The 21,980-nt window shown below is 39.4% G+C and overlaps 1 protein-coding gene across 1 annotated transcript in view; it reads left to right on the top strand.

Annotated features, from left to right (window-relative positions):
• Positions 1–21,980, top strand: part of ANKRD55 (ankyrin repeat domain 55) — a gene marked incomplete at both ends in the record, with an annotated part of 55,573 nt that overhangs the window by 26,967 nt on the left and 6,626 nt on the right. Inside the window, 4 exons of the mRNA XM_082074551.1 lie at positions 11,382–11,566; positions 13,280–13,447; positions 14,850–15,514; positions 20,871–20,972. Of these exons, the coding sequence (XP_081930677.1) occupies positions 11,382–11,566; positions 13,280–13,447; positions 14,850–15,514; positions 20,871–20,972 (1,120 nt within the window). The remainder of the gene's footprint in view (positions 1–11,381; positions 11,567–13,279; positions 13,448–14,849; positions 15,515–20,870; positions 20,973–21,980) is intronic.

A 21,980-nucleotide genomic window follows, 5' to 3' on the forward strand; every position in this document is an offset into this window, starting at 1 on the left:
AATGCTTAAATTTTTGCACAAAAATTGGGGTTGCAGAAATCAGTGGCTTAAATAGTCTTGCCAAAGGCCTTTGGGAGTAAAATAATGTAAACACAAGTTAAAACATACTTAAACAGCTACACTTGTGGAATAATTAGCTGAAGGGTTGAGACCCTACTTTTCTGAAGATTAGGGAAGACAAGGAGCCAATCACATTTCTTGTTGAGCTGTATGTTCCTGTCTTCTAGGGAAAAAAAAAAATTGCTAAAAGTTACTCAGGCCATCATTAGAGAAGAAAAAAAAACCACAGAGGTTTAACGTGGCATTAAACACTGTATTATGCAATTGGTAGTACATCAGTAGTGCAGAAACTTTACTTTAGAAAACTTCCTAGATGAAATTAAATAAATATATTTCTCCCTGCACACCTGCCATAGCAAGTTCCAGTATCAATGTTCAAAACACCTGCACATCAGATAAGCAGAAATAGAACTTGCACAAAAATCCAGTAACATTTTCCTACAACAATAAAGTATTTGCATCCTCACCTTTGGTCTAAGTTCAATCATCTTAAAAAAAATGTATCAGCAAAGAAATTTAAAAGCTCTGAACTGCCACATACTATATTTGTAAATGAGTAAGGACATCTAGAACAAATAATGCTTCTTTCAACCACAGCCTCCCACAGATGGTTCACATACAATAGGCTTAACTTTCGTTTTTTCTGAAGGAGAGGTGTATTTTGGTCTATGCTACTGGTATTATTTCAACATCAGTTTTGTTCTTCTTTAACCCTAGTCACTCTGAAATTGAGCTACATCCTTTGCTATTTTGCCTTAGGAGGTTAAATGTATCTCATATAAAACCTGTTGTGCATTTTTATTAGGCTTATGCCAATGCAGGCTGCTTCTAGTGGGAAACCTCTGAAAGAGATCCCTCATGCAAGATCACAGATCTGGGAACAAGCTGTCTCTCGAACAGAAGGACAAAAAGGAATTCCTTTCAAATCAGGACCCTCAGAGGTCCCCTTATATCTTAATATTTCCCTGGTTCTCTATTTTGTAAATTTTATTATGTAATTCCACCATTAACTCCCACCTCTACCTTTCTCTCATGAATATGCAGAATAACTCTTGAGAAAGAGGGAAATTAAAATTGCACAAAACCAACTTGGCCTTAGGTGGAGGCAAATCACAAGTCCCTCTTCTTTCTCCCTTTAAGCTGCACCCAAAAAACACAGGAAAAATGTGCAGGATGACCCCCTTTTTTGCTTTTTCAGAGATGCCTTCTATAAAGCATTATAAATTGCTTCTTCCATCCACATACTTCTCCATATTCTAGGCCCAGAAGGGGTGGCTGAAATACCAGAGCATATAACAGATCTTTTAATATTTCTCTTACTCAAGCTTGGCCAAGAAAAAACACTTTCAGTCAGTGCTCTCTGGTGCCCTGTTAGGTCTGGGAGAAATAGACACTGTAGACAAGAATGACTTTCTCTGCTATGACAGAGAGCAGAACAACAGCTCTGATAGTTGGGGTTATCATTATGTTTAATAGCCTCCTCCGTGGCTGCTGGAAAGGGGATATTTTTCCTTTAAGAATTGTATTAATTTCTTCAGAGCACAAGATTCTCACAGAGCTCAGGCAATACCAGCTGCAGGGGTTGTTTTTGGCTGGATAGGGCCCTGTGTTTAATTTCATTTTTTAAAAAATGCAGCAGGGGGAAGACCAGGCACTGTGCAGAAACTTGTTTCACAAGCTGCAGGAAAGAGGAGATTTGGCCACACTGCACTGAAACACAGTGCAAGACTACATAAAAACCATTGCCCACCACTCAAAACCAAATTATCTAGCATGTTTCATACAAAATAATTGTTCCACACTGGCTGTTTCAAAGACAATATATTTGGCGCTTGGTCTCACATCAGACAAACAGTGGCTGTGGAGTCCCAGCTGTGTAACTGCATAGACCTTGCCCACAACAAGGTCTGCTCTATTGAAAAGCTCAAGTCTCCTGCAGCTCAAATTCACTCCTTCAGAGCAAATGTGTTACACCAGTGTCAAAAACACAGATTACTCTGGTTTGAAATGAGAATACCTCATACCACAGTTTTTACACATGCAATATTTTTAAGAGTTGTTGCAGATAAGGCTATACTAGAAGTGTCTCAGGAAGTACTTCTTTCCTTTCATTCCAGACAGCAATAATTGTTGTAATGAAAAGAAAACACAGTTTTGTAATGAAAACTGTTAACTGATACTGGAACAAAGTGAAAAGCCATTCTAACGGTCCTAGATATTGGCGTCACTGAAATCCCAGTAAAATCTAGCATATACTATACAGGATACACTATCTTCGAATATACTACTGTATCATAATAGTATTAGTAGTACCTTGGAAATAGCCTGGGAGTATGCATGCATTGCCTTGCCAGTTGTCATGATTTTTATCAGAGGTTTCTTTGTCTCTTTCTTAAAACTCTGCCTCCCTAAGTCATATGATTATATTAAAATATCAGCTTTAATTTAAAGAATAAACATACAATCAAAGAATTCTTCTCAAGTGAAGAAATGCTAACCTCTAGGCATAAAACGAAGCCAACTAAAAAGAAGCCATTGAAAATAATATTCTGCCATGTGGACCTGCACTTACTATTTTTTTATAGGCTGATTTGGAGTATGAAGATTTAAAAAATTATGAGCCTGCATATTTGCTACATAGCAACAGTGCAATTATTTCATTCCTCTGTTTCCCGAGAGCAGAACAAAATGCCTGCATATCTTAAAAATGTTGTAAAAGCCAAGCACAGCCAATTCCTCATTTGTGTTTGGCTGAGCATGCGTGGCAGCCTTTCTGCAATTACTTGGAAGGTAAGAGCACAGTCAGATTTGAGGATGTCAAGGAACAAATCTCTCTATTGCTGCAGGGGATCTGGAGGACACAGCTGGCCATCAGCCAGGGCAGAGGAAGTGGATCAGGGAGGCAGCACCAGCTTGGGGCCAGGGTCTGTCCTGAGGGATCACATGTTCCTTCTCTCTGCCCATCACCGTGTTTTTTTCTGTGGGCTGCCTATGGTGGAAGAAGTCAGAAACTCCAAAGACTTCTTAAAACCTAGTGGATGTTTCTCTGTGGCAGACATGCTTGTTTGGATTAGGCCAGATAAGGTGCATTTTCTAGGCACAGTTCACAGTCTGGTTGGTTTCAGGCAGATTTCTTTCACTGCAAAATTGTACTTTTTTTTCCTTGTTTCATGCGGTTTTCTAGAGATGGCTAAAAATGAGAGACTAGTGATTTCTTTTCTTATGTCACTAAGCTTTAAAGATAATTTTGACTGTTAGCAAACAAATGCAAACCAGATTCAATTTGCATTTTAAGCGTGCCCTTAAGAAATCCCTTTCGTGTTTAAACATTCCAGCAAAGGTACAGCTGTTGCTCGTGGAGCCTGGAACATTGCATAGCAGCAGAAGTCTACAGAGTGGGCAGTCAGGTTGGAAAATGAGGAGGAAGAAAGATTGTAAATAGTTTTGAGTAAGAAATAAACTTGTTCCAGTACCATCAGAAGCTTTTTCCAAAAAGTGCCCAAAACATTTGGGACAATGTCTGCAACAGCAAATTAAATGTGCTTGTGTCTTGGCTCTGGCACCAAGGCCAACTATCACAGGACACCCTGTGTCACTACAGCTAAACTCTCTTGTTCTCTAAAACAGGGCAGTCATGCTGACCACTTATTGGGAATTGTCTGTGGTCCCTGACGGCTCCCGAACTATGCCCAGGAACTGGACCCAAGCCAAAACCATGCCAAGGGGGATTTTAAAAAATTTACAGTACAGACAACTGAGTTTTGATGCTCAGGGATGATCTCTAGTGCCACTTAGTTTTTTTGTATAGATGTAAACTAGTCCTCTACTTTCATTTATGTCAGTTTATAAGCCAAAGCTCTATCTTTTACTTGTATATGATACATCAGTATTGATATACAAACTCATCAGTACCACCAGATCATCAGAAAAACTGCCTTTACCTAAAATAATTGACTGTTAAAACTGTAAGTAAGTCCTTCAAGTATGAACATACCGTTGATATGTAACTATTCACTTCAATCATGTCCAAGGAAATCAGTGGCAGAACTCCCACTGAGATTAGCAGGAGTTTGTCTCAGGCAAAAGATGTAGGTAAGAACAGGATAATTGCCTGCACAAGCACAGGCACTTCCAAGCACACAGTCTATGTTGAACTCCACAAGTGGATGCCAGAACATGAGTAATGTACATGCGCAACAACTTCTGCACATCTGTAAATATCCTGATCTACTCTGCCTGGCAAAAAGTCACTGGAAGACAAATGTTTCCATTTCTCTGATAGCAGTAAGGAATAAATCCTTATTTTACTGTGGAATAAAAGATGACTTTTTCAAAGCACATAAAGAGTTCATCTCGAGACATCAGTCTTTACAACAACGTACTAGCAGGGGAAAGCTGCCAAGTAATTTTAGTCATAGCCATAGTAATTTACACAGTAAATCATATGAACTTATTATAGAAAGCTCCAAGTGAAAATAAATTCCAAAGGAGGCTTGGCTAGTATTTTAGGCAGTGTTTTGTTTGAGCAAAGAGAGGGTAAGAGAGGCAGGGACACAGGATAGCCATATAGGTATGCCTCCGTGACTGCCTTTGTCATTTGGTAGCTTTTTCCAACATCCACTAAGGCTGCTGAGAGGATAAATACTTTAAAATACCATGTCCTCTAGTTGTACCAGAGGCAGCAGTGCCCTGAGGACCACAGAACAAAGTATCCTGCACAACAACAACATGTTCCCTTTCCAAGAGTACCACAAAGCCAAGCCAAGCTGGGTCGCTCTGAGTCTGCAAGAGACACTGTCTCAGTGGGTGTCTGGGGCTGAAGCACGAGGGTTAGGAGAAGACAAATGAGCTTCTCTCTGAGCTGGCTGAGTCTCACCAATGTAACTGAAGCGGCGTCAGTAGAGTTGTTGTTAATTTATATTGGTTTGCCATCAGAAACACACCCTGTGAACTGCATGGGCTGCAGCCAGGCAGCTTCTGGCAAAGTTTCCCTGGCAGGAGGAAAGCTGAAGATGGTGGTACAGATTGTTCCTTTCCTCAACGCAGGGCCTAGTTGCCTCTGTCCCTTGAGGGCAGATAAACCACAGGGTGCTCCGCATTTTTGCACTGATTCTCCACTGCCAACACAGCCATCTGGCAGTCGGAGCAAGGCAGCACCAGAGGCAGAGTTAACGTTTCCTCAGCTCTCTCCAGTCTGGGATACAGAGGGGAAACACTGGATGTCCTTAATAACAGGAGAAAGCTCACCTCCAGCTATCCAAATTGCCAGCTTTATGGATGTTTCTCACTGCACTGCTTGCTGCAGATTAGAAGGAGCGGATTATATCTGTGCTCTTTAATTCAGCATTGTCCATGTTTAAAACAGCAGAAACTGCACCTATGACAAGACAAGGATGTGTTGTTCCGATACAGCCTTAACATCTGATTCTAACCAGATGTATCCTCATTGTTAATGCAACTTTATGTTTGTATTGTTCTGATTCTAGGAAAAAATTCTGAACTCAAGTTATAGTAAAGGTAATGAAATAATACACTGCTGTGGTGCTCTTAACATTACCATAAATGAAACTGCACTTCAGAGAAGTAAATCTAATAAGGGACAAAACTGTACTGGAGGAACAGCTCCGTTTTGCCAGTATAGCTGTAACTGAATGAGGGTCTTCTGCCAGCAAAGGCTTGAATCAAATCTCCAGACTTTTCAAGTCCCAACCAACAGAGCCATGTGGGAAAAGTCTGTGGAATATTACCAATGTAATAACCTCAGCTTGAGTTATAAAGGAAAACAGTCCACAGACAAGTTATTTGTTCAAATTTTGCTATGGGTTGCTCAACAAATACTTGAAATGGCTCATGTTTCTTTATTTCAGCAAAAGAGATGTTACAGTCAATTTCATATTAAAACATGGTCTGTATGTATGTTTGTGAGGATAATAGGAAGGATAAAAGGGTTGGAAGACCAGTCAGCATATTGTAGCATAAAACTCAAACAGCACACAGTGATGCACAAAGACAGTTTCCAGGAGAAAGCCATCATTACTGATGCAAATCTTATTAAAGCTATATCAATTTATGGTGCTTGTTTATAGAAGTAAGTTACCTTCTAAGGTAGTGCAATGGGAATAGTTCTTGCTTGTTGCTGCAGAAAGGAATGAAATACTGGTTAAAACGTCAAGCCATTCAGAGTAAGAGAAGAAGGACATCAAAGAGAAAGTCAAAACTTTGGATTCACAGGTGTGGAATTGAAAGAGGAAGGAATGCAGAAGAAGAGGAAACACACACAGCCCTAAAGTGCAATCTAATCATAAGAAGCAACATCAAGAGCTGTTGGTGGGGAATTTCCATTCATCAAAGCTGGCTATAGATATAGGAAGGCTTTAAACTGCACCCTAATACAAAGAGATAGAAAACACAGGAGAAATAATACAACCTAACCACATGACCTCCAGAGGCATTCACTTGGAAGAAAAATACTTTGTCAGGATTTCCTGAAAGCAGTTAAGTGGTCCATAGCTTGTCCCTTTCTCCCTCCCACCTCTGCATTACTGGTAGTCACAAACCAGCTTAGCAGACTTCCTTCACATTCCTTCTTCTCTTTGGCATTGAAATATCTATTTCACTAGAGTATGCTGATGAGGGAAAAATATTAACCCTCTATACAGTGCATTGAACAAGGAAAAGATTGTATTATGTACGATTGAAGAACTGGCAGAATAGAATGCAATATTATAGTAGAATATTACATAAGCAACAAAAAAACTATGGAATTAAAATTATTGCTCTACATATCAGTTTGACATAAAAGGGCTAAAGTAAACAACAACGGCTGTAGTAAAAATGAGGACAAATTGAGTAGACACAGGTGAATAAAGTGTCAAAACCAGAAAAACATCCCAAATTTGCAGAATTCTCCTCATGGTAACTGTTTTGATGGATATTTGCTGAAGAATCATTTTCTTGTTTTGAAAGCACAGAGATAAGTAACTATCAGAAGTTGGGCTTTTTATTAAGAAACCTAAGTAAAACAGAGTTGTAATGAAGTGAAAGTGAGAGCTAATGACCTTGTTAGTGAATTTGTCTGGAGACGATGATAAAAATCTTAGACAAAAACTTGTATAAAGCACAATACTTGCCTTGCAAGGGCTCCTGGATCAAGGCTCTAGGTCATTCCTTCTTCATGATATAAGTTTATTTTAGAGGAGTAATCTAAGAAAGAAAAGTTCACTGAGGAGAAATAATAATGGATGGGAGCAGATAAAGGTGTGAGAAAGAACAAAGGGATAAAGAAAACTGTGAGGGGAGCCCTGCAGAAATATTTAGAAACACATAAACAGGTAACTAATAATCTCTTAGAACACTGCTGAAAATACTTGGAATGCAAAAAGGGACGATGAAATGTAGGGATACATACAGAAAGGTCACAAACCCATGTAATTTTCCTATGGTAAATCTACCACTGAACATCCTAGTCTAACAATAGTACTGTGGTTCATGGTAAATTTACCACAGGAAGACTACATTTTGGTGACCTCAGCTCAAGCTATCAATCTAAGAATAAGGGCAGTGTAAGCATTTTAGTAGAATTTTGTGGGCAACTTAAAAAAGCCAAGATGAACATAAAGATAAGAAGGCATTCCTAAGAAAAGTGAGCTGGAAAGCCACAGAGCAGTTGGTCAGAGATTTCTTACAGCAGAAGGTTCAAAATATTAGGAAATTTCCCTTGATTATTTAGAAAAAGTAGTTAACAATTCGTTTGAATTGTTAAAAAAGGAGAGAAATTTTATAGCCATCTTCAAAGCAATTATTGCTTCCTCAGATAAGAAGCTATCAGATATAGTATGCTTGAATGTCAGTTAATCAGTTTAATGACATGTAGTAAAATACAGAAGTGCTGGAAAAGTGCCAACAAGATAAAGTCCATCACATGGCACAGAGAGCTTGTTTAAGCAGGTGGTGAACAGAGTGATCATAAAAAGTCCAATTCCTTCTCCCTTTCTGGTCTGAGCAGTACAGACAATGTTAATTCCACTGAGTGATGCCAATAGCATAATTTCTATAAGCGCAAGCTTATAGCCTAAAATTCAGTCCAAAGACAGGATGTCCCAGTGCAGAAGAATAAGGAGTAATGCAACCAAAATCAGCTCAGGAACTTACATCACACATCAAGATTTTGTATCAGCCACATTCAGGACAGTTCAAATAACGTTTGGAGGTGACCATCTCACAGAGAGTTTTATCAGAAGGGATTTACCATAAGAACATTTTTATTTGTTCCATAATGAGATGATGAAATGCAGAATGCATATATAACTCATGGCTACAACCAAATTAGAGGGACACCAAGAACTTTGTGGGCCGGGATTAAATTCAAAGTGATTTTGATAAATTGTAGAGTTGACCTGAAATTAATAAAATAGCACTGTGTACGGAACTGTGAAAAATTAAAGCTGTTTGCAGAAAATGAAGAGTACTAGAGTAGTACACTAGTGGATTACAGAGTGAATAGGAGTTTAAATTATGGTGTTGATACAAAATGAGCAAACATCATTCTGAGACATATCAACAGAAGCATGATACATGCGGCCTCCGGGAAGTACTGATGTCATTTTCAATGTCAGGAGAGAAGCCTCAGCTGTATAATTATGTCATTTGAGGTGCCATGGTTGAAGAACGCTATAGACAAACTGGAAAGATGCCAAAAGCAAGCACCAAGTATGATAAGTGGTTTGACAAACTTAACCTATGAACAGAGGTTGAAATGGTTTGTTTAGTCTAGAAAATGGAAGATTGGTGGGAGACAGAACAGTCTGTAAATGCATAAAATTCCAGTAAGAACAGTGGTAAATTTCTTATGCAAATGTCAAGAGTTGTGCAAGAATATTGAGGAACTGAAACTGTAGGTGCAGGATGTGAAATTTGGACTTAGCAGGACAGTATAAAATCAGAGGAATAGTAGTGCCACTAGAACAGGAATATAGAAATACTAAGATACTACATGTTAATTTTTTTTAATCGAAACTGACTTGGAGAAGGATGATGATAGATAGATAGATAGATAGATAGATAGATAGATAGATAGATAGATAGATAGATAGATAGATAGATAGATGTTTACTGTACAAATATGCAACAGACTTCTAGATCCAGTTAGCCCTGAATGTGACTAGGGATTTCTCTGATGCTAGTGACCAGAAAAGGTACCTGAGAATTATGCTAGTGTGGAGGACATGGACATTTGGCATAGGGAATGGAGAACAAAAATGACAGGACCTCATTATTCCTGAACATGAATATCAATACTCTTTTTTCATTGGATATTCAGACAAGTATAAAACAATAATAATTTTAATGTGGTTGATGAGAAAGTTATAAAATTCCTGCTCAAAGAAAATAAGCTTGGATGCATGATTACGAGTAGATTTAAAATTAAATGGGTGAGTAAATAAAGCACATATAATATGAAATTCCTTATTTCAGAGTGACACATTTTGATAAATTAAGGGAATTCTCAGCTGGAGTGAGAAGCTCTGGGATCAGCAGATTCCAGTGACCTGGAACATATCCTGTTAATGGTACAAAATGTAGTAGGAATCTGTATCCCAAGCCTGGAGAAGAAAAATGTGTAGAAAAGGCTTGAGATATAATGGATGACTACCTATTCTTAACAGATATATTTAGAGTACATAAACATCTTACAAAATAAAAGGCAAAAGTATGGAGAAGCAGAAGAAGTATCTCGAAATCAAGAAATGAAGAGTAATAATCAAATGTTGAATAGAGGCTGGAAGGAAATTATTATCATGGATAAGACTAGAAATCAATCCTGCTTAATATTTTCCTGATAACCTGGCACAAAATACAGGGGCTTTCTGATGAAATCTGCCAATAAGAAAAAACTGGAACACATTAGCAGAAAAAAATGTGGGTATCATGCAGGAGAAGATGGATCATCTTCAAGTCTAGACTAATACAAATGGGACAAAAACGAATAGGGTAAAATATTTAAGTCATGCATTTGGCTGCTAATAACAGAAGACCCTCCCAGGAACTAGAAACTGTATGTCTGGAAGCAACTATGGAAGAGAACTACTGAGGTGTAAATGGTTATTCAAAAATTACTAGGAGCTTCTAATGGGACACAGCTGTGAATGAGGCAAATACTACTCTGTGACATAACAAACGAGGTATTTCTAACACAAATAGGAAGAGCTGGTGTCAATGTACAAAGACCTAGTAAAAATGTTTGTGTGTGACTAGGTACAATTTTAACCACCCCTCTCCAAGGATGCACGATTAAAACAAAAGGATAAGGGTTAGTAGGTTGATGAGAGAAACAGAAAGCACATTTTACAAGGAAGACTTAAAAGACCTTGATTGATTAAAGCAGCAAGAGAGCAGCTCAAAAGGGATGTGATGATTGTCTAGAGAAACATCTGAACAATAAATACCAGTTAGAGGAAAAAAGTATTTAACCTAAATAATAATGCTGGCACAAACACAAAGGGACATAAATCAGCCATGAGTATGAATAGAAATCAGAGATACTAATCGTTAAAGCAAACAAGTTCTTGAACTGCCTTCCTTTGGGAGTAATGGGGGCAAAAAAATTAATTGCTTTTAACAGACACAGTAATTTATAAAAGCCATGATATAACATAGCTGCAAGTGATTGCAGGGATTCAATTTAATGACCTAGAAAGACCTGTCCAGCCTCATGCTTCTGTGTTGTTACAAAAAATTATTAATTATTTTTCTCTATTTTGACCAAGTTAGCATAAAAAATGTTCAGTTTCATTGGCAGGTTAGAGACCTATGTCAACTTTCTATTAAGACACTGAAGCACTGGAGCAAACTAGCTAAGAAAGTTTTCAAGAACCACTTCACCAAATATTTTACATGGCTTTTCTAAGTGTACTTGAACAGGCTTATGGAAGTGGGTTGGTCTTTTGAGGTCCTTTCCAACCCTACGTTTTGATGTGAAAATATAGGCTCATATCTTTCTGGACTCTGGCTTAGCAAAAAAAGCAAAAACCCCAAGTTATTTCTGAGAAAGCTGTTGAGTAATTTACATTCTGTAACTTTTGGAGATACTTGCAGTGGTACATTATTTATTATTTTTTCCAGTGTTCAAAGTGTTCTAGGAAATTCATAAAGTAAACCCAGTTCCCAGCAGGAGATTGGAAGCTTTTGGCTTTCATACCTGTGAAGTCTGGTAAACACAAAACAGAATACCATTTTTGTATGTAGCCTTCTCTGGCAGAGAAAATGCAGTTTGGTGTGAGCTCCGTTGTAAAATGCTTTTCTTCTCTGAACTTCCTTGCCAGAGTGGCAACAGGGTTCTGTGTTCCATCATTCTGGACCACTACCAAGGACCATCAATAATAAATTACGATGATGAGAACGGCAAAACATGTATGCACATTGCTGCTGCTGCAGGCTACAGTGATATTATCAGTGAGCTGGCTAAAATCCCAGAGTGCAACCTACAGGCCCTTGATGTGGATGACAGGTAACCATGGAAACTCTGAAACTGAAATTGCTGCTTCCTTTCTATTAACCTGAGACTAGCTCTGTTTATTCTATAATCATGCTTCCTGTTGCACAGGCCATGACCTAGTTAATGAACTGCACTTACAGAAAACCATGCTTGCTCAGAAACACTGCAAAGGAGCCTAGCTCACTTGTATTGTATCTAGTATAATAACTGACTAGTATGAATGTTATTCAACTTTGTGTTTCTGGTAGGAAATGATAAGATTATGTGTGAAATGACTTTGTCACCACTTGACTTAACTTCTTTCAATCAAAAGTGAAAAATCTTTTCAAAACAATAGAACAGGATCCTACAACTTGACGTTGGGATCCTGCTGCTATTTCTATTTAAGAAATGGCAATGTTCCCTTGTTGCATTGCAGATGCTAACACAGTATTCCTGTAGGACCAGGGCACCTTTGCTTTCCATCCTGACATGCATTTGATTCTTCCGAGGATGAAATCCCTACATCCTAAGTGCAGAGGACATCTTCTTTCCTCTTTTTCACCCCACACCTACCACCCTTGGAACTTTGCTCATAAATCTATTTAATGCAAACAGAACCAAATGACTGTTTGCCTTGATTATTCTGCTCAGTGGAGCAAAAGCCAAGATTTTCTTGGCTTAGGCCTTCAGGTACTTAAAATAATAGCATTCTTCTTGGAAAAATGCAGTAAAATGGAACAGAAATAAAACCAATAGGGTTCTGAGAAGTTTCTAAACATCAGGAAAATGTAACTGAGAAGTCTGTGTTTCTATGGAAAGAAGGGCAAAGCGGGGAGTTTAACTACACTTAAGAGCTCAGTAAGACATGGCCTCCTATTACACATTCTCAGATATTTCCATAGATGGTATTATAACTGAAGAGGGGAAAAGATAAGCTGTTCACATACACAAACAGTAGATTTCCATTCTATTGTGTTTCTGACTGCACCCATCTGAAATTACCGGGACTGCAAATAAATGGGCAGAGAAAAGTCAATTTTATTTTTCATTCTTGCTGCTTTATTATGGTGTTTTTTGTGCTTTCAGAGCTTTTACAAGAGCAAAATATTACAATTTGGAACTGGAATAAAGTTTCCAAAGACCAGGTGCAAATCTTTTGCCAAGTAGAAAACCAGTTTGATTCTCCTACACAGATTCAAGACTATTATGTCTGCCCCAGCCTGTGCCCATCAAAGAACACAGAAACTGGCAAAGGGGCAATGACAGCCTCGTCAATGTGTCTGGTCCTTCTCATTCAAACAGGAGAGGCTTCTTCTGTTACCTTCCCAGGGAGCCCTGACCCAACCATTGCTTATAGTGTTTGGTGTAAAGATGAGAAGAGCTTGTTACTGTGCAGTGAATGCTACAGAGATTTTTTTCAAATTCTGCTCTGAAAACTTCAGGCACTCCTCCCACCCTGCAATTCCAGCAGTGAAAGAGATACTATTATGTAGCATGCATAGGCATTCTGCAGGCCCATGTCTGCTTTCTCTAGAGCTAAATAGATGCACATAGACAGATGCCAGTTTATGGTCTTATTACCATGACTGGCAATTAGATCAGTGTGGGATGAGTTGATGAAGAGTTCTTTAAAATGGATGTTATGAATCTGGACAAGCAGCACAGGAACACATCTCATTATGTCATTCAATTCCAATAGTAAATTTATTAATCTATTTTTGTGACACACTCCATTTTTTTTAGGACACCTTTGCACTGGGCTGCAGCAGCAGGGAAAGCTGACTGTGTGCAGACACTGCTAGAGCTGGGGATAGACAGCAGCCCTCGAGACATCAATGAAAACACTCCTCTGACATACGCAATGTACTGTGGGCACACGGCGTGCATCAAGCTGCTGTCTCAGGAGAGCAGGTAAAGCAAAAGTTTATGTCTTGCTCACATATTGCCACTAACTAGAAAATGAATTTATTGCTTTTGTATGCCACTGAAGGGTTCGAGCCCTGGGTCATGTATCTTCAGTTCGTATGCAATACTCAGTTCAAGTTTTCCACCAAAATAGCAACATTAGAATTAGTCATCTACTGAAGACTCACCACTGTGGTTACAGTGCCAGTCTGCCAATAAGCAGAGGGTTCTCAACTAAGAAGATGTGAGTATAGCTGTGGCTTAGTCACCTTTGCACAGAAAATTTATCTTACAAAATAATTTCAGCCCTCAGATACATGCCGTCTGCTTTTTTGAAGTATCTGTGTGCAAGCTGTGTATTCATGTGATCAGACAGAGGGATAGACTGAACACAAGAGCAGCTTTGCCAGATAGATAATACAATAAATTTCAAGTTTTCATCCTCAGAGTAAGGATCTGGGAGTGTTTTCTAGCTTTCTTTAGTTCTTTACCTTGACTGTCTCTTCTTATTTTGAGATTTTTTTCTGTTAAACATTCTTTCACCATTGTTTATGGTTCTTCCTCCCTCTTTGTATTTCTCATGTTTCAGCAGCTGTCATTTCAGTTTTTCAACTTTAGCAAATGAGCATACATTTACAAAGCCATTTATCATTACATTTCATTGTGCTTCCCCCTCCTTCCCAGTCAGCAGTCAGTATTATTTCCTGCACTACAGATTGTGAGACATGGGTAACATTACCTCTCCTCCTCTTCCTCCTCCTCCTCCTGTGCTTTGCCTGTCAGAGTAGGTCTGAAATGTTGATTAGTCAAAATCTCATCTAAAAACATCACAGCATCACCACTGTATGTAATTGTCTTGATAGGTTTTTTGAAACTGTGCCAGGTCTCTTTAGTACAGGCAAGACAAGGAGAAGGAGAAGGGCAAAGAAGGGAAAGAAAAAGGGAAAGGAATGGTGAACTAGTGCCTTTGTTAGAGCATTAGAAATTACTGTACTGTTGGAAATATCACTTTCCAAATATGACATAATAAAAAGACCACTTCGTTTTAAAGATCCCATCATGTTCTTCTTGTTATTATTGGATTTTGCCTCACCATTAAGAATCATGATTCTGCAGCTGGTGGATACTGAAGCCAGAAAAGTTTGTTTCTTTTTTTGTTTCCCAATAGCTGCACTGAGCCTACAGTAAGACGAGTGCAAGGCAATGAACTCCACAAGAAAGGGCAAAGTAACACAGTATCGTTTTCAGTCTTTGTTAGTTACAAATTTGAACTCCTAACTTTCTGCTTCCTTGAACAACCCCTGCAAATGTATCTGAACAACATATAACCCATTGCATGGGCTAACACAGGCAGAATTTTTTTCATTGTTTGGCAATAATGACATCACATTTTGATTTGTACTTCCAGTAGGTCTGAGCCAGTTCATCAGTTTCCCTCTGAGAACGACAGGCTCCAAAAGAAAGAAGGACGATTCGGTATGCTGAACCACATCTTCTCTTGCAAAAAGAAGAAAGATGATCAGAAAACCAGCCAGAAGGAGAGAATCAGAGACCGATATCCTAGAGAAGAGACCTCAGAAGTAGATGACATCATTACCACTTTTGATTGCATTATGGACACAAACTGCAAAGACATTCCAGAGAAGTGTTTGACCACCGCTGACTTTAAAAGAAGGAGCACAGACACAAAGTACCTCATATCAGAAAAAAAGCAACCAGAGTGTCAGGGACTTCTGCCTGTCAGAACCCAGAGCCTCCCCCCAATCACTGTGGGCAATTCTTTCTTAACTACTTCCCAGAGCACAACGTCAAGCTTCTCCTCCAGCACCGGCACCCACCATTTTGCACACAAGTCTCAGAAGAGTAGGAGTGAACACAACTTGCTGGACCACAGAAGAAGCTGCCAGGCTTTCCTGGATGATCCCTGGAACAGAGACTCTAACCAACTACTCTCCTATAAAGTCTGTACTAGGACTCCTTCAGACAAACTGATAAATGGTTTAAACTCTGATAGATCTCATCATGTGCTTTTGTGCCCTCCCCACCTTCCTTCACTTTCCAGTTCTCCATCAGGTAACTTCTTTCTTCTCTACATCTGATATCCTATAATCTCTACTGCTGTGGCAATCTGAGTCAGAAAAGATTGGTAAGTCAGACCCATGACATTTCTATTTCTTTAATATCTTTTTCAGTTTCTTCTCCCCGTACGTAGTGCAATCACAGATGGACAGGACATAAGCTAACAGCTGAAGTAAGGAGCTTACATGTGAGAAATAAGACATTTAAGTAGATCTGATGAGTAAGCAAAAATGCAAGTAGTTAGGAAGCATTTAAGGTACCTGTGAAAGGCAAGTGCCTCCAGATTTATGTATGTTCTTTGTGAATTGCACGTTAACACCCACTGCCATGCCTGCTGCCTTGTGTCTACATTTAGTCCTGGGACTAGATGTGCAAGGGACCAGTACTGCACTCAAATCTTTAAATGCTGAGAGCTGCTCCTGAATCCAAAGAGGTAAGTCCACACGTGCCATGCTGATGGCTCTACACCATGCCTCTTTCTGCTTACATACCTATTCTGACTCCAGACTGTAGTGTCACCCCTTCCCAGTCCTCTGACTGAGTGCCAGCTCTTTGATTGAGTCTGCTGTTCTCATGGTTTCTCCAAAGCTGAATTCAGGTTGCTAAATTTACAGAGACAGAGTAAATGCTTTTATGTTGTGGTTTGGAAACTGTAATGCAACAGTAATGAAGTAGAGCACCAGAATTCTGAAGTAAACTCAAAACCAGAATTTGGCAGGATTTGGGATCTCATACTTTGTTTGGGTCACATCCATGTTTAAATGAATCTGACTGGCTGGCTTGCATGCTGGAGTTTACTTCAACATATCAGTGTCTCCAACTTCATCTCCTTTGGGATTAGTCCCATGCCAAAATTAAACACATCTAGCATGCCCTCCAACAACCATAATATCCAACTGAAAATTAAACACGCAAAAGCAGTCTCCAGACTTACCAATACATCAACTTACACGGTAAGTTGATCAATGCACACCCCAACAGATGTGAGCCATTCTCCTCCAGTGGAAAGAGGAGTGAACAGAAACCTTGCCAGAGAAGAAACCCCTGTTAGGTCAGGTCACTATCTGAGCTTGCATGGCAATGCAAATTGTACTGACTCCTAAGCAAAGGGATCTGTAAAACAGCAAATATCTGTTCACATCTCTAATAATGAGAGTAGGGACAACAATTTCTGAATGACAGGTCATTCTGCTTTGTTCAAACTAAAGGCTGGAAATAGTTTTTCAGGGTGCTACTCAAAAAGTTCCATTTCCTGAACATCAGGTCACGTTACTGAAAGCTTGATGGACCTGGTCTATAGGTGTCACTACTTTTTTACTGTGCCCTGTTCAACTATTCACTCAACCATACAAACCCCAAACTCCACATGACTAGCAAAGATTGCTCCAGCATGACACTTTCTCACATGTGGAAAACAAGAAAACCTGCAGCGCTTCTTTACAACCTAAATATCACAGGGTACAGTGAGGCTGCAATTTAAAATGCAATTATAGGTTTTTCTTAAGGCTGTAGAATACTATATAGTTAAACAATTGTTTGCTCTGGACAGGTGATTTTCTATTAATATCCTATGACAAAAATCTGCAGCCAAGCAAATGAATCAGGACAGACCCTGTGCATGCACTCGGTGCTCCATGATGTGCACAGGGACTCAATATACAACCAGCAACCTACATGCATGAAGAAGGGCAAAATTGTATCAGTTATGGGAAATCTTCTAATCGTTACAATGGGAGCTGTCTTTGTATGTCCAAAGGAAGAGTAAGTAATTTTGTCTCTGACAGTTTATTATCTGCCTTATAGAAAAATTAAGCCCAGTTCTTTCTGCACCAGCCCCCTTTAACAAAACCTTCCAACAATTAAAAGATTCCTGTAGCTCGCAAAAAGGACTTCCACTGGAGCATGTGAATTAAAAGCTTTTAAGGAGCCAGAGAGTGTCTGACAGGCACACATTGCACAACCCAGATACTGTGTAGCATATCTTCACAATAAAAAGATCTGCTTATCCCTCTTCACGCCTATGTGTGTGGCTTAAATCTGTCTCCCCCCTGTAATTAAAGCCACCTGACTTGCTGTGAATTAGAGCTGCATTTACCGTATGAGCTCCAGGGCTTCCAGGTCTGCAGTGTACTGCGCCTGCAGGACTCACAGGGGTCAGAAGCGAAGTCAGCCTGGCTCCAGCCCAGCCAGCAGTGCTGTGCAGGCAGCTCTCTCTCAGGAAAGATATTTCCTCACAGCTCTCTCTTAGGAAAGATATTTCCTCATTGTTTCTTGGTGGGTTTGTTTTTGTTTTTTTTGTTTTTTTCCTGTAGGAGGCCCAGCTGAAGGGAAAAAAACAACATCTGGTCTTTCAAGGACACTGAAGTGTTAACACTCTCTTTCTCAAGTCATGACTGTGGGGGTTACATGTAATTTCCTAATCTCTGAATATCCAGGGCAGAGTTGTGGGTATCAGTAACGTAGGAAAACTCAATTTGAAAATGGTTTTTCACCTGAAACACAGTATTGGTTGTCTTGCATGACCTGGACTTTAAAGTCGGAGCTCATTTTTGTGCTTCATGCTATGATGGCAGCTGGCACATAGATGGGGATTTTTTGAGTTTTTTTTCTCCTGTTTTCTGTGCTCCTGAAAATGAAAGATGAGTCAATTTACTAGCTGAGTTTTAGCACTTAAACAAAGGGGAGCAGTTGCTGTGGGTAACTATGAGACTTACCTTACTGTCATGCCACTGGTTTCTCTCAGAATAGCTACTTTGTCTTGCCCTCCACTGGGGAGAGCAAAGATAGACTGCACCAAAAACTGCTGTCAATATTGCATGAGGGTTTGCCAGCCACAGTGCTGAGCTGGCATCTACAATCTGAAGCATTTTGTATTTATGAGCTTTGTAATCATCTCTTTTGCAAAATTTATTATTGTCTCCTTTCCACAGGGAAAATGGTGTAAGTAGAGAAATTTCAAGAGATGGAGTAAAAGGAAGCCTGTCTCAAATGTAAGGCAGCTCTTCACACCCTCTAACCAGCTGGAGCCCCCTTCTATCAGCCACTCATCTTTTAGATTATTAACCTTCCAGGTCTAAGGTGACACTTTATTACAGGTTTTACTACAGCAGTCCAGTACTTTCTATTTGCTTGAATGAGTAATGTAAAAAATAAGCTATCGTTAAGCTTATGTTGGCATAAGCAGTACAGTATAGTCCAACAGGAAGCACTTACTGGCCAGGAAAGAATAGGGCAAAACTGATCAGTGCCCTGTTCCTTTCTCAAACTGAAGGACTGATTTACAGTGGGTTATTCATCATAACATTTACAGCTTTTCCACAAAATGTACCACAATGTGATTCAGCTGCCTAAATGCAAAGGAAAGTCAAAGAACAACCTGTAGAAAATGTCACTAAATGGAATGCAGAGCACTCGTGCATTTCAGAATAATGAAATTACATCCTTTCCATTTCATTCAAAAATAAAGGCCATCACAAATATGCTCTCGGGGATGACAAAGTTGATGTCTTAAAGAAATAAAAACTTTTTCTCTGATGTTACGTGTAGCAGATGGAAAGAAAGAGCAGACGAATACTTCCACTTGAAGTCAGAACTACTTTTAGACAAGGATTATTTTCCAAGCATTCATATCAGCCTTGCAGACATGTTTATGCTTTGCACCATTGTTTTGCTGCCAGATATTCACATTTATGAAATAAACATACCCCAACAGAAAAAACAACCTTCCATCATCAAACCATGATGGTACATACATAATAAGCCACTAGTTCTCAGCATAAGCATCACTGAAACCAATATAACTCAAATGGAACTAATGAGAGCAGCAGGCTTGATTCTCTGCTGTTTTTGAACGTATATATTTATTATTTTGTGCACAGTGGATGTGATGTGTATAAAAGAAATTTACCAACTTTTACAGCCACTTTTTTACCATCCTGGAGAATATGTTAAAGACTGAATAAAGAGAAAAACATAGCAAAAGGAAACCAAAGTCTGTTTCTATTAGGCACAGCTCATGCATAAGTGATTCTTCATATTTTAGCACAACATGCATCAACTTTACCCACAGGATCCAGTAGATTGATCCAATGCCAATCAACTGCTGTGGTTTGGGGACCAGAATCGTGCTCCATGCAGAGCTGAAGCCTGCACTATAACATGGGTATTTGTCTGATGAACACCACTTTAGCTCCATTTAGTCACTAACATAGTTACAGCAGTCTTGAGAACTACAGCAGTTTGTCTCTAGGAAACTGTTCCACAACTGTTTTCCTATAGGTTTATCTTGCACAGCCCAGCAATATATAGGTGTCTTCAAGTACCAACCACAAAACCACAAAGGCAATTCCGTTTCTTCCTATTGCTTAAGATGTCCTACTTCATCTATCCTGTGTCTTCCCTCATCTCTGCATGCCGGCATAGCACATACTTGCTCTGCGATGGGCTATGTTGCAATGCCATGCTGAACAAGCAGCTGTTTGATGAGACAACTCCAGACTCCTTCAAAGGCTTATCTCAGATCGGGAGATAACAAAAAATAAATATTTGAGGGACTCAAACATCACAGAATAAGATCAACTCAGGGAAAAGATCTGGGGAAAATGCTGATTAAGTGCTGGAGTTTCTATTTTTTTAAAATAATATTTGATGTGTCATTTATGTAGTGAAATGCATCACATCCTATAACATAGTCTTTTTTTAATAGGACTAGACGAAAGTTAACTTTAATCTTACCCAGTGAAATGCCACAGTTAGCCAATTAACCTTTTGTTTTCCAGTATCTGTTCTTGGTAAAAATGAAATTGCCATAAACATACTTTAATAAGAAGCAACTTTAGTTTATATCACTTCTGCCATGATTTCATCTGCAGCAAAACTCTCTCGAAGCTCATCTTTACTACTGATATAGTTCCACCAGTCTCATTTTCCAGCCAGCAGTTGAACTCCATTTCTGTTCTACTACTTAGAAAGGCTGAGACCCTATTTAAAAAGTTGGCAAGCCAAAACTTCAGTTCTGAAATCAAATCCAACTAGTTGAACATTTCTACAAATTTCATGTCCAAATATTCTTACATAGACCCAGATACCAGACTGTGCCTGTTTTGAGACCAGCTACTATACTGTAACTGATAAGGGTACATAGGAAGATTATATTAAATCAGTCACTCTTATTAATGAATGGAAAGAGAACAAAGGAACAGCTTTTTTCAGTTACTAGTTTCTTGTTGTTATGCATTTCTGAGAATTACTACATAAGTTTTCTTTTTTTTCTAGAAGCCAGACATCTACAGTGCACCATATTATTTACAATTATTTTCATATAGTAACAGGTTATTTTTTTCTTTCACAGGTAGAAATTTTCAACAGATGTCTGTAGACCAACCCAAAATAAAAAATCTTACTCCAGTACGGAACAGCCTAGCTCCCATACCCAACCACTGTGCTCACAAAAGTAAGTACAGGCAAGTCTCAGTTCAGTATCATACTGTGTGACTCTGCCACTGGCAGCTGAGAGCTTGAGCGGTTTCATGTTCCTTTTTCACAGTATTGTAAAACAGCTGAGGTTGGAAGGCACCTTTGGAGATTGTCCAGTCCAATCCCTCTGCCCACAGAGTGGTGACCTAGAGCAGATTCCTTAGGATCACATGCAGTTAGGTTTTGAATACATCTAAGGATGGGAACTACACAACTTCGCTGGGCAACCTGTTCTGGTGTTTGACAAATAAGTAAGTTTCTTCTTACTTGTTTGTGCCCATTAACTGTTTTCCCTTCATAGGACAGCACTGAGAAGAGTCTGGTTCCCACTTTATAACTTCCCCGAAATTGGGTGTTTATACATATTGACACAATCCCCTGAGCTGCCTTCTGTTCCCAAGGCTGAACAGTCCCAGTTCTTTCAGCCTTCTCTTTGATTCTGGACACTGCAATCCCTTGGTCATCTTCCTTGCCCTTTGCTGGACTTACTCCAGTATATCCAGTTCTCTCTTGTATGTGAGGCCCCAGAACTGGACACAGTGCTCCAGATGTGTCTCACCAGTGCTGAGTAGAGGGGAAGTATCACCTCCCACAATCTGCTAGCATTGCTTTTCCTAATGCAGCCCGCATGCTGTTGGCTGTCTTTGCCACAAGGGCACATTGTTGGCTCATGTTCAGCTTGGTGTCTATCAGGGCCCCCAGGTCCTCTTCTAACAAGCTCCTTTCCAGCAGTTTGATCTGCAGCATGCATTGGTGGAGGGAGTTATTTCTCTCCAGGTTCAGTACTTTACAATTCCCTTTTTAAGAATCTTGACTGTCCGTTTTTACAGCCTGCCAAGGTCTCTCTGCATGGCAGCATACCCACCTGCTGTATCAGCCACTCCTCCCACTTTCATGTCATTTGCAACCTTGCAAAAGGTTCATTCTGCCCCATTGTCCAAGTCACTAATGAAGACATTAAACAGTATTAGCCCCAGTACCAATT

Source organism: Streptopelia decaocto (assembly GCF_964273445.1).
Source record: "Streptopelia decaocto genome assembly, chromosome: Z".
NCBI classification, from domain to species: Eukaryota; Metazoa; Chordata; class Aves; order Columbiformes; family Columbidae; genus Streptopelia; species Streptopelia decaocto.